At 53.2% G+C, this 16,597-nt stretch overlaps 2 protein-coding genes across 2 annotated transcripts; both read right to left on the bottom strand.

Annotated features, from left to right (window-relative positions):
• Positions 1–4,489: 4,489 nt before the first annotated feature.
• HER10_EVM0005965 (glycogen phosphorylase) lies at positions 4,490–9,558 on the bottom strand. The gene is made up of 6 exons (XM_035482998.1): positions 8,161–9,558; positions 7,543–7,863; positions 7,216–7,481; positions 5,734–7,163; positions 5,606–5,678; positions 4,490–5,548 (listed from the first exon to the last, which is right to left on the bottom strand). Exons 1-6 carry the CDS (start codon positions 8,324–8,326, stop codon positions 5,141–5,143), a joined length of 2,664 nt encoding a protein of 887 aa, XP_035326884.1. The 5' UTR covers positions 8,327–9,558; the 3' UTR covers positions 4,490–5,140.
• A 2,180-nt stretch (positions 9,559–11,738) lies between these two features.
• Positions 11,739–15,624, bottom strand: HER10_EVM0012179 (guanine nucleotide-binding protein alpha-3 subunit). The gene is made up of 6 exons (XM_035481580.1): positions 14,353–15,624; positions 13,937–14,282; positions 13,747–13,875; positions 13,561–13,690; positions 13,254–13,492; positions 11,739–13,203 (listed from the first exon to the last, which is right to left on the bottom strand). Exons 1-6 carry the CDS (start codon positions 14,474–14,476, stop codon positions 13,104–13,106), a joined length of 1,068 nt encoding a protein of 355 aa, XP_035327371.1. The 5' UTR covers positions 14,477–15,624; the 3' UTR covers positions 11,739–13,103.
• Between the last annotated feature and the right edge of the window lie 973 nt (positions 15,625–16,597).

Genomic DNA, 16,597 nt, shown 5'->3' on the forward strand with positions numbered 1-16,597 from the left:
ATTACCAGACTAACCAACAAGTCACAGGTGACCAAGTAAAAAGGAGTTGACCAAGACTGAGATGAGACGACGGCAACGGCAACAACGACGGAGAGGAGCATAATGTCCGGGATGACTCGTGAGTTCATACTCCAGAAGCAGAGAGACTTGCTTTCCGATCCGATCTCGTAGGTTCGAGGAGAAACAAGTCAAGATGAGGCTGAACCTATGATTGTGTGAGGTTGCGTATATTGTCTCTTGCCGCGAGCCTCGGTCTTTGTGGATTGCTGTTTTGAGAGCGGCTGGTAATAACATGAGACGACGGGAGTATTGCTGCGAGATATCTCAAAAATGACCGAGAGACAACCAAAGGCTGACCTGTCACAAAAGGAGCTTCATGGAATGGCCTGAGCATCAGCGGCACCGCCAATTTCACTTTCAGCTCACCACGGGCCGAGCTTGGGAATCTTTCCTTCCACAATACCGTGCCGTGGAAAACAAGATCTTGTTCAACGCGCAACTCAGAACAGGCAACATGGACAGGAGAAGACGTTCCTAGGTAGCTCTGTTTTCTGATAATGATGAATTTAGACAAGGCACCGCTCCAGCCGGTCGCAGGTCACATAACTTTTCAATCCCAAGACCGGACGGCATGGTCTGGCTTGTTTTATCCTAGCGGCAGGGCAGTTGCGAGACAGCAAATCACAACGTTCGTTGGACAACTGGTCGGTGAACCCGCGGCAGGGAAGGCAACGGTGAAGTATCAGCATGGAGTTTTAGTGTACCACCTTGAGGTACGGATGTGCAATCGTGGAATATCTGGGAACGTCCAGCAATAGTGAAGTATCAGCATGGAGTTTTAGTGTACCACCTTGAGGTACGGATGTGCAATCGTGGAATATCTGGGAACGTCCAGCAATAACAGATCGACGATGATGGTCTTGGCCTGCCCGCCGTGCCTGCCTTGAAGTTGCCACTGCGGCTGCGATAACACAACTGGCAGCTACTAAGGTAGTTCGTGGTTCCTTCCCCGACGGTCCAATCTTTACCCTCACCTTCCCGCGCCCCTTGCGGGAGCATAGGACACCCATGAGCAGTCAGAAGGCACGCCAACGGGAGATTGCCCACCTGTCTTGCCAAAATGCCATGTTTTTCTCAAAGGCACTTTTGCCGTTTCCCGTCCAAATCGCGCAATTGCCGTTTTGCTCCTCTCTTCACCCAAACACCACAGGGGATTTTGCCATCAGACAACGAGCCTCCCAGCCTCAAGATACGGTGAACCTCAAAACGGTTCCAATTAGCCCCCAACTTCTCTTCCATTTTTCTACTGACACCCCTACCTCAGTTACAGTGTTCTCCTCCCCCGTTCCCCATCAATCATGCCCTTGCACCAAGCACGACCAAGCACCTTGCACCACCGGTCGATGCAACTGTCGAATTACCAGCATCATGGATTCAAGACACCATACCTCCTTCTCACGGAGGCTCGAACTCTGTCGCAGGAGCATAATCCTCAGGTGCGCAACCAATTCCCATGCCAGATCAGATTTGCCATCCGCAACGCGATGCCTCCGCCGCTTGTGCATGCGCGCACATGTGCAATCTGGTATAATCATTCATCCCGCATACCTCTAGCATCATCCTCCCTTGACCAGCCTCGACAGTGGATTCCTTAGCGGTCTGTTCCGACAAGCTATGTATTCGTATCTGATATCGGGATGCATATAGAGGAGCCCAGGCTACATCGCGGCGAACGCATCCATCCGAAAGCTCTCCCTCCCACTGCACTACTCCGTACGGTACCCAGGTGCCAGGCGCATCAGAGGGGCTAGGTGTCAAAACCACCACAAAAAGCACCCCCAACCTCTGACGTCATTTTGAGATCGCATCGAGATGGTGCTGGGGTAGGTATGGGAACCTTCCTGTGTCGTGTCGCGTTGGCGGGCTGGGGAGGGGGTGTGTCTGTGATCCGTCCCGCTAATCCAAACTCCAGAGACCACAAGTACAGCCGCCCCTGCTCTCCCCATCGAGTCCATCCTGTCAGCTTAGCGTGCAATCGGATACTAGCCGCTCACTGTCCGAGTTTCTAGTGCCCCGAAACGTCGACGACTTCCCCAAGCACTAACACGTTTGCCGTACCTTTCGCACCGTCTTGCAGGGAGCCAGAGACCACCCCGGCAATAACGCTATTCGATCCATAGTCCCAGTCCCTCCCAGTCTCCTCCCTCACCCAACATCGACTTCGCAGGCGAAGATCGAGAATCGAGAAAACGGTCCGTCGCACAGCTCACCCAGCGCACATAATACGCCCCTCCTTATCCTCCCCAGCGGTATAGAATCCGTGTGACCGCCGCAAAGCAACTGCGGTAGCCCAAAATTCCCGTCACGGGGCTTCCCCGACTACAGTAGCCGCATGTTCTAGACTGGCCTGAACATGCCCAATTCAGCGCATTACCTGCTGTAGCTGGACAAACGTCCGGCCGCATTGATTGGGCCCCGAGGGAGAGAATACGGTATGGATCCCATCAAGCCCTTCTGCGGCACGGGAACGGGTAACACCTCTCTGCATAACTAATGCTCTTTATATTCCTCGATACAAACAGGACCTCCCAGCTCACGAGACGCTGAAAAACAACAAATGAGTCTAAGCCCTTTTCGAGTTGATTGTGGTACCAGATCTCGATTCACCACCATTGGGACGGAATTAACAATGACAATCTGGGATGCTCGACAAGAACCGGTTTTGACATGCTTGTACCAAGTCATGCTCTCGATCTCCAGACTGCCTCGGCGATTGAGATAACGGAACCACATTCGCAATTCATCGCCCACAGCGTGCACTCACCAGACGCGACACGTGGATTTACAATATTCGGCTACCATTCTCGGCCAGCTCAGGTACGACGATGCATAGCGGCGACATTGGTTTGCTTGTGTGGTTGCAGAGTGGACACCTTCGAGTCAATAATTACCTTTCGGATCCGTCATGATGGAGTAAGATCATGACAAGCAGCACCATCCCACCCGGGACTCAGATGCTTCCCAGGAACTCTGAGGGTGACATGCGTACAACTTTTGGCTCATTGTGCCCTGGCTTCGCTGCGATGGATCTCGAATTGGACCCTTCCTGCCGGGAACCTCCAGGGGTCAACCTGTGTGTAATCCGTTTGGTGATGCTGATCTGAGCCGCAGAGAAGAAGAAAACGGCGTGGTGCAGCGCGAGGCGGGAGAATGTACGAAAAAGACCCTCCAACTCTCGCCCTACCTCATGCAGCCAGCAGGTGTACCAGAAAAGGATGAAATGGTGGGAACACAAGCACACGGTCCAAGGACCCTTCATCCTCTGGACCCTGAACTCATTCATGTGTATCGAAGATCATCCCGTTTATTTGGACCTGTCAACACACTGATTCGTCAAACTATTCCAAACGACGCTTCTGTTCCGTGATCTAGAGAAGCATTCAACACCAGGGCAAGCTCAGGAGCCGGCGTAGCGGCCGATGTTGTCTAAGCTCCCGGCCGGTGCGAAGCTAGCGCTAAAGGCCATGAGGTTCCTCCATTAACCACATGCCCAAGGTGGCCGTCTGACGATTCTCTTCCGACACCAGAATCAGCGCATACTAATAAGATAACTCCTTTGCACGAATCATTTCCTCGACATGAGAATGCGGCTATGAAGCCAAAATCACATCCCGCACGCGTACTGCTCTGCCGAAGGCCATGGCTCTGCACTCGGCGTACCATGGTTTACTCGGCGAGGTGAAAAGTCTTTTCGATGCCGGCTGGTTCGTACCGTTTTGACAGATGGATAAAGGGGGGAAGGCCGGAATCAGGGACCTAACCAGGGCCAGCATTCGTTCCTGTCGTTCCTCTGATGTCATTATGCACCTCTCCTCCAGTCTTTGCTCTCCCAGGCTCCAGCAGGGCTGGTTTTGAGTTGGTCCCTTGGTATTACACCACAAAAAAAAAGTAGCAGGAAAGGAAAAGCAGGGTCTCGACTTTTCCCACAGTTGCAAAGATGACGACAGCATTCAACCCAATATAAACCTGACCTTCTTCCCCCGGAGGTTGTCCCCCGGACCAATCCCACTCGCTGCCGACATGCCGTAACGGATCGGTGCTGTCTTACGCCCCCAAACGGAGACGTACGCCGGCCGGCAGGCGGTCGGCCAACCCAAATGCACACACCTTTTTTTTTTCTCGAATACACGCATAAGCAACACGCAGCCAAAATGTCTTCTTTAAACTTGTTTCCATTGTTTCGCAAAGGCATGCAAGCACGCAAGGAAACTAGCACGCACACTGCCTACTCGCCTGCTGATCTGCCCGCGGGGTGCCGAACCGAGCAAGTCCAGAAGACTCTGCACAATTATTTCGGGCCTGGACTGGGCACGGGAAGCCCTTCCAAAGTTCCAGAACACTTTTTCTCTGCTGATCAGCGATGAGTGTCTGGGAAGGAAGAAAAGTTGACTCTCTACATCCCTCCCCCCCCCCCCCCTCCCTCCTTCTAGGTATGATCCTTGACCGCCCTTTTCTCGCGGACGCGGAGTCGCGCGTCCTTTTGCCGGAAGCTTGGAAGTAGTACCCGGAATCGATCCGTCCCAAGGAAAAATCTACTCCTTGGAGGAATACCGTGTATGGAGAAGAAGAGAGATCCTGGCCTGTCGTCCTTTTCCTCTTTCCCCTTGGTCACTGTGGGCGACGTCCACATTGCCGCATAATGACGTCAGTGAAGCTCAATTGGCGCCCCATTGTTTCCACTTCCCTTGTCGAAACGTTCACGTTGCAATTGCCCTTGTCACCCTGCTCCGTTTCCAACAATGGTCGCCGTTCGAGGCCGTTCCAAAAAACAACAACCAATTGCTGAGTCATCTGGAAATAGTAAGATAACACGCGCGGTCACTTCACACCCAGTCGATACATTACTGTGTGCATGGTTTCAATCGTTGCGGACACCAGTCTTGGGGCATTCTCATAAACTATACAAAAGAAAGATATTATATAGCACTGTTCGTTCCTTATAGGCCCCGCCTTCTTCGAGAGTTTCGAGTGCAATAGTGCAATAGGTGCTCGGTTCCGTACACGCCTGACCAGCCATCCCCCGTCTAGGTCACTTTACGCCGTCTGGGTCTTGTCTTTGTAGCGCTATAGTCTAGTCTACCTAGTCCTCGACCTTGAGAGGCTCGACATTCCAGATCTCCTCGGCATACTCGTTGATGCAGCGATCACTGCTGAAGAAGCCCATACGAGCTACACTGGTAATGGACTTTGTGATCCACTCCTCTTGGTTCTTGTACGCCTCATCGACAAGGTGATGCGTCTCAATGTAGCTGTTGAAGTCGTCCGATACCAAGTAGTAGTCTCCGTGGTCACGGACGGCCGAGACTAGCGCGTGGAAGTCAGACACGGAGCCGAATCTGCCACTGTCAATGGCAGAGAAGACCTTTGCAAGGTTCTCATCAATCGAGTGGGTTCCGTAGTTGTGCGCGTGGCGGAGATCTTCCACATCCTCGGCAAGGTTGCCAAAGAGGAAAATGTTGTTCTCGCCAATCTCACGGGTGATCTCAATCTAGGCTAGTGTTAGAAACGATCGTCCAGCCAGTTCCATCCCCTCGGGTTCACTTACGTTGGCGCCGTCGCACGTGCCGATAATCAAGCCGCCATTGAGAACAAACTTCATGTTACTCGTACCAGATGCCCTGCATAACACGTTAGCCGGGACGCTGCGGGCGTTGACGACGGTGGTTCACTTACTCGGTACCGGCAGTGGAGATGTGCTCGCTCAGGTCAGACGCGGGAATGATCATCTCTGCCTTGCTGACATTGTAGTCCTCCAGGTAGATGACCTTGAGCAGGTCGCCGATTTCCTCGTCATTGTTGACTACTGAACCAACACTGTTGACCAAGTGAATGATTTGCTTGGCCATCCAGTAGCCAGGTGCCGCCTTTCCTCCAAAGATGGAAACACGGGGAGCAACCTTCTTCCGGTCCTCCGGCGACATGGCCTTGAGGGTGAGGTAGCGGTGGATGACACCAAAGATGTTGAGCTGCTGACGCTTGTACTCGTGGATACGCTTGACTTGGACGTCAAAGAGCGCCGCAGGGTTGACGCTGACGCCTGTTGTGGTCTTGATGTACTTAGCGAGGCGGACCTTGTTGGCGTACTTGATCTCGGCCCATTCCTTGCGGAACTCCTTGTCGTTGACGCTGAGCTCAAGCTGGTTCAACTTTGTCAGATCCTTCAGGAAGTCGTAGTTGCCACCAGTCTTGGACGCAATGAGATCAGACAGGCGAGGGTTGGCCTGGTGCAACCAACGTCTCGGGGTAATGCCGTTGGTGACGTTGGTGAACTTGTCAGGGCCGTAGATGTTGACAAAATCCTTGAAAATGGTGGTCTTGATGAGATCAGAGTGCAGCTCAGCTACACCGTTGACCTTGTGAGAACCGACAATTGCCAGGTACGCCATGCGCACCATCTTGGGCTGCGACTCTTCTATGATCGAGACCCTGCTGAGGATTTCGCGGTCGTTGGGGAACATCTTCTCGACGCTCTGAAGGAAGAACAGGTTGATGTCGTAGATAATCTGCAAGTGTCGAGGGAGCAAGTGCTGGACCAAACCGACGGGCCACTTCTCCAGAGCCTCGGGCAAGACTGTGTGGTTGGTGTAGCCAAAGGTGGCAGTGACAATGTTCCATGCCTCATCCCACTCAAGCTTCTCCAGATCAATCAGGATGCGCTGAAGCTCAACAATCGCCAAAGTAGGGTGAGTGTCGTTCAGCTGAATGGCGACCTGGTCGGGGAACTCTCTCCAGGGGCGCTTGGACTTCTTGAAGCGACGGACGATGTCGTAAAGAGAGGCAGCACACCAGAAGTACTGCTGCTTCAGACGAAGCTCCTTTCCACGTTCAAGGTTGTCGTTGGGATACAGAACCGCGCTAATCGTCTCGGCGCGCTGCTGGTCGGCCACTGAGCTCTCGTACTCACCATTGTTGAACTTTTGGAAATCGAACTCTCCGCTGGCAGCCTTGCTGGACCACAAACGCAAGTTGTTGGTCGAAGGGGTAGCGTATCCCGGGATGGGGACGTCGTATGCCACGGCGGTGACCGTCTCACCACCCTCCCAGCTGGCGATAGTCTTGCCGTTTGAGTCTGTTGACTTCGTAACGTGGCCGAAGAATTGGATCTTGAGGATTGTCAGCACTCGTTCGAAACCGATTTCCCTCTGGCCTACTCACATCGACAGTAACATCGTGACGGGGGAACTCCCAGGGGTTGAAGTCAAGCCAGTAGTCGGGCACCTCAACTTGGTAGCCATCGATAATCTCCTGCTTGAAGATACCGTATCTGTATCTCAAGCCATAGCCCCAGGCGGGGAAGTTGAGAGATGCAAGACTGTCGAGGAAGCAAGCAGCCAAACGACCCAGGCCACCGTTTCCAAGAGCAGCGTCATGCTCCTGCTCAATCACGTCCTCGATGCGGAAACCAAGGTCATCAAGACCAGCTGTACCACAACATTAGCATGACGCAACCCAAACATGACTCGGTGCTTCATTGTAACTCACCCTTGGCAATGTCCTTCAGACCAACGTTCAACATGGCATTGTCGAGGGCACGGCCCATAAGGAACTCGAGAGAGAAGTAGTAGACACGCTTTCCGTCCACAGTGGTCTGGCGCTGCTGAGTCTTGTTCCACTGTTTGACCAGACGGTCACGGAAGGCCAAACTGGCGGCGGAGTAGGCCGCCGTCTCGTCGCAATTGAACATGCTGCGAGCCAAAGTGGTCTCGACGTGGCGAACGACCTCCTTCTCGAACTCATCCTTTGTCTTGAAAGGGCCGCCTTGGGCTTTGGACCAAGCCTCGCGCTGAGGCTCGGGGATGGAAGCTGTTCAGAGGCCATTAGCTCGTGGTCCAATGTTGGCATTGCATTTGGTTGTGTTGGTGTAAGTGAGGATGCGTGGCAGGGGAAAACGAAGCTACTGGATCCTAGTGTGGCGTGATGGAGCTCCCGACGATCAGTGCGGGGTACTTGGGCCCGGGCTGAGTAGCTGCCCCTCCAAGCTCCACGAGAGCTGCGCGAGAGCTCGCTCGCCCACATCGTTCGGAAGCTGGCGAGCACATGGCGTCTGCCCCCCTCCCCCGGAAGTCATGCAATTGAATGGAGAAAACAGGACAAACTCACCCTCAACGCTCTTGATCTCTCCAGCACCGAAACCGGTGAAAGTTCTCTTGTGCTTGGGGCGCGAAATGCCGGCCGGGCCGACAGAGCCCTGGATATCAACAATGGGGGCGCTCGTCGAGGGGCGACGCTCCCGCACAGGGAGACGCTCTTCCGTAGCTGCCGACATTTTGAGTAGCTGTTGTACGATGGAATAAAGTGGTGATGAGCTGGGGAACCAATTGGCTCGATCAAGTCCTCGAACTGGTCTAGGGAACTGTCAAAACACGTTCAGTTAGCTATGCTAGAGAACCCCTCCTCGGAGAATACGAGGAACAAGATGCGGAAATCGAAACACCACTCGGTCGTACGTGACGGGCGAGGAACGAGGGGGAGGCGACGGAGGATCAGGAGGAGGTCCAGACTGTTTTGACGGGCGGAGCGAACGGGACGTACAGGACAGGCCCAGGATGTTAGTGGGGAGAAGAGCGGGGTGTTTGGCGGTGCCTGAAGCTCAGTCCACACCACTCGCGGCCGGGATTCGTACTCAGCTCAACGCCAACGAAGAGCGTCTCAGCTGAAAGGTTGGCAAAGCTGGCGGACGAGCTTTGCTGGAGAACCGAAGGTTCGATAGCGTTCTCGAGGTGAGGTTGGCTGCAAAGGGGCCGTCGGAGACGATGTAGGAGATACCGATAGCTCTACGGTGCCAACGAAGCTTGATAGAGGCGAGGTTACTTACCAATGTATGATGGGAGGAGTCCTACAAGGTGCACTGGGAGCCTTGCGAGTTGGAAGAAGAGAGGGGAAGATGGGGGAGGAGGGGTAAAGTAGAAGGAGAGGTCGAAAGGTCAAGAAGAGGATGAGGGGGATGGTGGGACACTTATTAAGAGGAAGACAGAGAGACGGGTAAGTCGAGGTGAGGTAGGTACGGAGCATCTCTAGTAAGGTAGCTACTTCCCCTCGGGCATGGCATGTAACGGACGACCATACCCGATGGACAAAGGGGAAGGGGAAGCAGGAGCAGAAGCAGCTCTCCCATCCATTGTACAAAGTACCTGCCTACTTGCTGTGCTTTGCAGGGTAGGTAGGTAGCAATGTGCCTAGGTAGGCAAGGACTTAAAGGCAGTCAGTCAGTCCCAATGGATTGCTGAGGTTGGCGATTGCCAATTGCTACCTACCTTCTAACATGGCGATGGAGACGGGAGGTATGGAACATGGGGCCCGGGGCATGGGCAGTGAGAGTGGCATGGCCTGGTTGCTATATGCGGACAGAGTGTAATGTGTTGATGTACCTACGCATGAGGTGCTGTCAGGTATTTGCCTGATCTTCTTGCCCAGAATGCGCCAGTCTCTCGCTGGAGGTACCGAGCCAACAAATGTGGCACTGTTCTCCCCAGAAGTGCCAGACAAATCCAGCATTGTTCCAAGGTCCACGGTCTGAGAGTTGAGGTCTAGAGAGGCCAGACTACTTTTTTATTGGGGCTGATCTGACAACCCGCACACACCAGTGAAGACGCGATGGAGCTCTGGAGCTATTGAGCCCCATTTTCCCTGTCCGGTTCCCCCATCCGTCAGCATGTTTGGGTTTATGCTGGGCCACCCCCCCTGGTCTGTTTCTGAACCGGGTGCCATGGGACAGAGAGAATCCGAAAAGATAGATAACTCACTGCCAGGGGAAGAAGAAAACCACCTGATATGACCTCATCTTGCGGCATTGCAAAAGGTTGGCGAGAAACCTCAAAGCAGTGGACAGTCGACAGCAGGCGAAGCTCGACAGGAATCATTCATTGGATGGGCAGCAGTTTGTTTCTGGTGCCTCGAGCTAAGGTATCCGCACTGCTGCGATTCAATGCGGGGTGACTTGTGTGACGCACGGTGAGTGGGCAAGAGTTCCCAAGAACGCAACCCCAACAACGGTTTATACAATGTCGCAGACCTTGGCTTACTTCTCGAGCCTACCCAAGTATCCGTGATGTTAAAGCTGAGGCTCGGAAGTTAAAAGCAAGTGGGAATAAGGTAGCTCTTCTGATCTTCTCCATGGAAGGTCTGTGTTGTCGGGGGCCCAGCACATCATGATGCTACTGATGAGACGGAACAAAATCGGCCAACCAACCCATCACATCCTACTGCGATGAAGATGTCGGTCAGGACGCGGTGAACACTCCATTGCCCAATTGATGTGGCGTATTACTACCGATACCTCAGCGACCTATCAGGAACCTTATCAAGCTTATGCAGCCCCCAAAGACACCATTTGGCGTGACTGCGGCAGCCGCCGGTCTAGTGATGCTGCGGTGCATGAGAAAAGCAATGGGCAGCCGACTAACACCAAAATACCTACATACCTTACCTTACACCTGGTGAACGTGGGGAAGGTAGCCCAAGGTAAGGTAAGGCAGGGCCAGCGTCCCCCGGAATGTTCATCACAGACCGATACATGTCGTGCCTCCTTCCATGTCTTGGTATCAACATTCATTACTCTATCACTTCTCTCGACGATTGGACTCCAAGGGAAGAGAACGGCGCCATAGAGGGTGGGAATCTATACGATACAAAACAAGGCAGGTCGAGATATCAGGATCTGAGAAGATGGTCCGATTGTGACGGGACCAACCAAACCGCAACCCCCGAAACAGGCAATCCGAAAAGGAGGGAAAGAAGGTTCAAGGGGACCCAGTAAAAGATGCATCCACACCAGGTTGCGCACTTCTACTAAAATACACCTTACCTGAGTCTGAGCCTGCTCTCAGCTCTCATGATGATACCTTGTGCCGCTGACTCAACCACTCACTCATTTTACCTACCTACCTACCTACTCGCCACAAGCTGAAAGACGTCCCAAGCCTGCCGGAAACCGCATCGTGCAAATAAGCATATCCCGCCCAATTCCTCCAATGCCCCACGGATGGCAGGATTTTTCCCCCCAATATCTTGATACCAATTGTCCCTCCAGCAACCAACGTTCTTCTCGTTGCCCACGGCATGCCGGCATCCGTTACCTTGACGCTTCCCGCCATTCCAGCTGCAAGTCGCCTCCCGGGTGCGGATGGGCGCAGTGCGGGACACACGAAGAATGCCAGCACCCCGGTAACGCCGTGAGCTCGACCACGGCTGTCCGGCCTACGAATGCATCTCCTGCTCCTTCGCACGTTGCTTGACGGGACGGCGTAGGTATCCGTAGATTTTTTTTTTTTTCCATCTGGCCTTAGTAAGTGAGGGAAACATGGTGATTCACCAACCCCCAGCCGACTCCCCCTCATTAGGCACTCCCCGAGTTCCACAACAAGAGGACTCCTCCTCGACACCGGCGCCAACTTCGTCGCCCGGGGTAGATAGATAACTTAACAGTTGGATCATGAACAATGACGGGGGAAGAGGACGAGAACCTCTCCGACCTCGCCGAACATCCCGTTTGCGACTCTCTTCCCAGTCAGCCCCACCGCTTCCTTCCTGTTTTCCTAGGTACCTAGGTAAGGTAGGCAGTATCCGTACTCCATACTCCGTATATTCCTCAGGTGGGTTTGTTCTTCAGCTCCATTCTTCAAAAGTCTGATAAACAACCCCCCCAACCTCTTCGGATACGGGCCATGTCTCCATCAACATGCATCAGACAGCTCTCTCCTCACCCCCCACCTTTCCTGTCGTCCAACGGAACCAAGACATCAAAAGCGAGCACGACATGATTGGGACTGACACACTACCTTCCTTACCTTGAATGCTTGGGTACTAAAGCTGGGGCCAGCTCACTCACCTCCCCAGTCGGAATGCAGTGCAATAGATGATCTATCATGCTGCCAAATTCCCATCAACCCCCGAAGAGAAAAGTTTACAACAAAAAATACATCACCTGATATTCCTAGTCTCTACCCACGCAGCACAACATGTCTCTCTCTCTCTCTCTCTCTCTCACACACACACATTATCTAATCCTCGGCTATTAAGGCCCACTGAAGATATCACAGATTTACGGATCATCTCCGGATATCACATTTGGTTTTCGTAGCCATCATAGCCCAACACCCCTGGCCTGCCCTCACAAGGCTTCAATGCCAAATCTCAACACATCAAGCAAAATCATTCATAGCGAAACAAACAAAGCGAGAAAAAAAGATGCGACCGCTTCCAGCAGTGCATACACAGCCTTGCGTTGATTAAGACGATATAGTGTACAAGTAACGGAAAAAGAAAAGAACATCATCTACCGCGATCGCGAAGCCTCAAGCCAGCGTTTTGCGGGGGTTTTCTTCTTCTCTCTCTCGTGAGATCCATCTCCCTCATCCTCGCTGTTGTTTCCTGCGACCAGCCCGCCCCCCTCCCCTCTATCCATGCTAAGAATCTGGAATGAGCTCTTTGAACATCCATGAGTTGCGTGCACAAAGCGTACTGGCACGTTCCTGGCACACGAATGGTTCGCATATAGAGATGTGCTTCATTTAGCTGTCGCAACTCTCTCCAGCTATCAATCAGGCCCTTACGCTACCGCTTCCAACAGGGTAGATGCTGTCGCTTTCCCAAGTTTCGAGCATCATCCCAAAACAGAGACAAAAGAAAACGAACGGCCAATTCATCACATCATCTTTGAATTTCCCGTTTCCCATACCATACTCCAACCCATGGCGTGCTTTTCGTCCCAGAAACGCTTTCACATGGGCATCTCTTCCACCACAACAACCTGGCGTATCTCGCGTAGGCGGGCAGCAACCGGTTGCGAATGTCCATCTTCAAGCAATTGGTTCCGTGATGCAAATGGAAAAGGAATTGTCGTGCCGTGCTGTTCTCGAGTCGAGGCACTAACCGACGATTCGCTCGCACCCGTGTCGTATCGCAAGCGAGCGTATAAACCAGAGTGAACGCCGTCCAAACGAGGTGCCGCCCACAACGCCCGGCAATGCTATAAAACGCTGACCCGCAACAGAGGAGATGAATCTAAACATTAAGGAAAATTTGTAGCCGAGGCGACTGGCGGTTTATAGGATGCCAGAGTCCCTAAGAGCGTTGTTGAGGATCGTCTCCTTGACGGCCGCAAACACCAATCGGATGTTGGATGTGTCGGTTGCTTGAGTCAGGCTGCGGTTGGATTAGCCCCCGCCCACCGAAACAATGACGCTTTCACTTACTGGGGATACAGGTTGAGGTGTGCTCGGTTAACCTGGTTGAACCTCCAGAGGAGATACTTGGCTGCCTTGTTGACGTCGTTACCGCCTGAGTAGTCTGGGAAGTAATTGCCCAGTGGTGAACGTCCGAGCTTCTGCTTGAAGATATCCACCTTGTTCAGGAACAAAATGATACTGGTGCGCATAAACCACCTTGAGTTCACCACCGAGTCAAACAACAGTAGACTTTCCATCATTCGGTTCTGCGGTCGTTAGCGCAAAGCATCGAGGGAGAGGGGGGGGGGGGGTATGGCTTCAAGGGACGACATACCTGACTGCTCTCCTCCAGCAAAACTTGGTCGTACTCGCTAAGGGCAACGCAGAAGATAATTGAAGTGACATTTTCAAAACAGTGAATCCACTTCTTTCTTTCGCTTCTTTGACCGCCAACATCGAACATGCTGTAGACATCGTCAGTAATTGTGAGGTACGCGCACAGTCGATCACAAAGCCTCACTGTATGCTGAGTTGACCCATCTGAAATCTTGTCTCGTAGATACCAGTTGTCTTCGTTCTGGCTCTGAGAACATCCATTTCGTTCGGGAGGTAGTCTGGTGCTACGATCCGCATGACCTCTTGGAAGAAGCTGATGACATCTCATTAGCACTTCTTGCACTGGCACCTTAATTCCAATTGGGTACACTTACTATTCTGCAGAATCCATCAAGTAGAACTCAGTCTGCCTCTCCATGAGCTGTTCCCTCGCGGGATCGCTCCATATTGACTGGATGGCGATTCCAATCTGGGGATCGATATGTGCTTGGGGGCCAGATTCGGCTGTGTATTCCATGAGGAAGGTGGCATACGCCTTGTTCTCTTCGATTACCGGCTCGATGTCGAATTGTCGCATGGCCTGGATCACTGCTTTTGCGCATTCCACCAGGTTCTTGAACACGGTCGGGCGGTAGTTGTACAATTCATCTTCGGAGTAGCCTTTCAGATGGATAATCTTCATCTGCTTTACTATCGTGGATTTACCACTTTCTCCGGATCCTGCGTGGTTGTCAGCAAGCTAGGTCCACCTCAAGATCCTGTAGGATTGGACTCTGGTGTCAAAACCTACCGAGCAGAAGAATCTTGCATTCCCGGCGTAACCTCTTCGAGTCCTCTTCCAGCTGTCGATCGATTGCCTGACTCTTCTTTTTCTGTTCCACCTCCTCGTTGTTTGAGCTCATACAGGCACCCATTTTCGAAAGAGGCCGGGGCTTCGGTTGAGCCGCCGATGGGAGTAACGATGGGATTTGGGTGCGTTAAATGTTCGATTGCAGGGCTCAAGGAGCCGTCGAAATGATTTAACCGCGCGTGAGATCCCGAATGGACGCACGTTAAATGCCCATAGTAGTATCAGATAAGGCTGACGGGGTGAAAATTAATGGCGAGACTGAGATGGATCGCAGGGCGTCGTCGTCGATTGGTAGTGATGATCGTTCGGTCGGCGGAGGACTCGGCGGTAAGGTAGGCGTTTCGAATCAAAAGGCCTCGAGAGAGGACGCAGCGACGGCTAGGATCGAAAGCGAGAGCGGTGAGTTGTTATGATTGTTTATCGGACGGAGTGAGGATGGATGGATGATGAGCGACGACCCTGAAGATCGGGGATGGGCGGGAGCTGTCGAGGGAGATGGGTAGCGAAGGACGGAAGACGAGAGTGCGACCGGGAAGGCGGGCAAGGACAGTGTCGGAGGAATAAATGTGGGTATCACCAGGACCTCGATAGGCGGGCGGGTAAGTGCAATTGAGTACGGGCCTAAGCTAAGGTAAGCACCGATGTACCTTTGGTACCGAGAGCGACACCTTTGGGTACCTTTGGGAGTACCTTGGCAGCGAAGGAGCGTGCTGTATGAGAGGTGCCCCCGGGTGGGTGGGTATAAGGTATGGCAATATGGGGAGGAGGCCTGGAGAGACCTGAGCCTTATAAGACTAAGATCAGAGAGAGACGGTAGTTTGGGAATGGAAGGTGATGACAGTGATGTAGGTAGACCGTAGACAGCCTGGGTGTGACAAGAAAGCGCGTTCGGCCCAGGGAATCAATCAATGAGAGAAGAGATCAGGCCGTACTGGCGGTTCGGATCTGATCTGTCAAGTGACGAAGGGGAGTGAACTGTGAGGGAGATCGGAAAAAGAAAAGCTGGACAGAAGACTGGAAACTGAGTTGGAGGGGAGGCGAGGGCCAGTGAGGAGAGCAGGTGTGGGTAAAAGGAAAAGGAATTCTGTTGTGCGGGAAAGTGTAAAGTTGATGCTAGTGGCGGGCAGGCTGGACTCGTGGAGTTGCGAGAAGCAGCGGTCTCGATGACCAGGTACCTCTGCACTGGAATTTACGGATACGGATACCTCTGCCGCTATCTCTGACCTCACGATGTACTTAAGGCACTGACTGCAAGACGTGAGAGTGTGAGGACCAGAGCCAGAGAGAGACGGGGAGAAATGGGCGAGGCAAGGCACACACACACACATACACACACACGTCCCCCAATCCCACACGCAGTCAGCTCAGACAATCAGACCTGGGATCCATTCAGCCCAGACACCAACCACCCGCCCTCCCTCCCCGTCGGGGTCCCTCGATCCTCAGTGCTCACTCCTCAGGTATGCGGCGGCATGGGTGACAGGGACACGTTCCCAGCGCAGACTTACGAAGTAGGTGAGTGGTGCAGCAGGCCCCAGCAAAGTTGGCAAGGCAAGGCCAGGGCGGCGGGGCGCGGGTGCGCGTGTGGTGTATGGATCGGGATACCTAGGTACCTCAGGGATATATGGGCCTTGTCTCTTGTGCTGTGAGTGAGTGTGTATGTACGAATATGAATGTGGGAGAGAGGATGTAGAGATTGTGTGTGTGTGTGTGTGGAGGGGGCGGACTCGGCCTATGCCACCCGCGGACAGCTTCTTCAATTGACCTGGACAGGTCTTGGCCTGCCGGAGGGGGAACAGGCCGAGCAGGGAGTTGCCGGGAGAGGTATGCAGTACTGATGGTGTATAGAAAGAGACGTGCGAGGTTGCGGCGTGCGGCGGGAGGAGAACAGACAGGTACGGATGTACCTAAGGCAATATGGTTAGGTACATAGTTACCCACGTCCTTTGCTCGGCTTTTTGAAGCACAGTTAAACGCCGGTTGACTGCTTCTGGGTGGGTGTAATTGAGGTGAATGGAGGCATCTGCCGTTTGTGACTTGATGGTGGACGGGATGTTTGGGACTAGGTGAAGAACCTTGGAAACCTTCAGGTGCAGGGCACGAGCTGCTGATGATGGACCAGGGCTTCGAGGTTCGGGGAGTTGAGGGTGATGAGGAACAGCTTGCTCGAACGGCAGGCGTAAAC

The sequence above is a fragment of the Colletotrichum scovillei genome, assembly GCF_011075155.1.
Source record: "Colletotrichum scovillei strain TJNH1 chromosome Unknown Contig00011, whole genome shotgun sequence".
Taxonomy (NCBI): domain Eukaryota; kingdom Fungi; phylum Ascomycota; class Sordariomycetes; order Glomerellales; family Glomerellaceae; genus Colletotrichum; species Colletotrichum scovillei.

Excerpts from the sequence above, each read along its gene's own strand:
- HER10_EVM0012179 (XM_035481580.1), bottom strand. The coding sequence starts at position 14,476 with ATGGGTGCCTGTATGAGCTCAAACAACGAGGAGGTGGAACAGAAAAAG. Across the intron at positions 13,876-13,936 it reads TTGATGGATTCTGCAGAATA|CTTCTTCCAAGAGGTCATGC; the intron begins GTAAGTGTACCC and ends AGATGTCATCAG. Across the intron at positions 13,691-13,746 it reads ATGGGTCAACTCAGCATACA|CATGTTCGATGTTGGCGGTC; the intron begins GTGAGGCTTTGT and ends CGATGTCTACAG.
- HER10_EVM0005965 (XM_035482998.1), bottom strand. The coding sequence starts at position 8,326 with ATGTCGGCAGCTACGGAAGAGCGTCTCCCTGTGCGGGAGCGTCGCCCC. Across the intron at positions 7,482-7,542 it reads TCTGAAGGACATTGCCAAGG|CTGGTCTTGATGACCTTGGT; the intron begins GTGAGTTACAAT and ends GTTGTGGTACAG. Across the intron at positions 5,679-5,733 it reads ATCTCCACTGCCGGTACCGA|GGCATCTGGTACGAGTAACA; the intron begins GTAAGTGAACCA and ends CGTGTTATGCAG.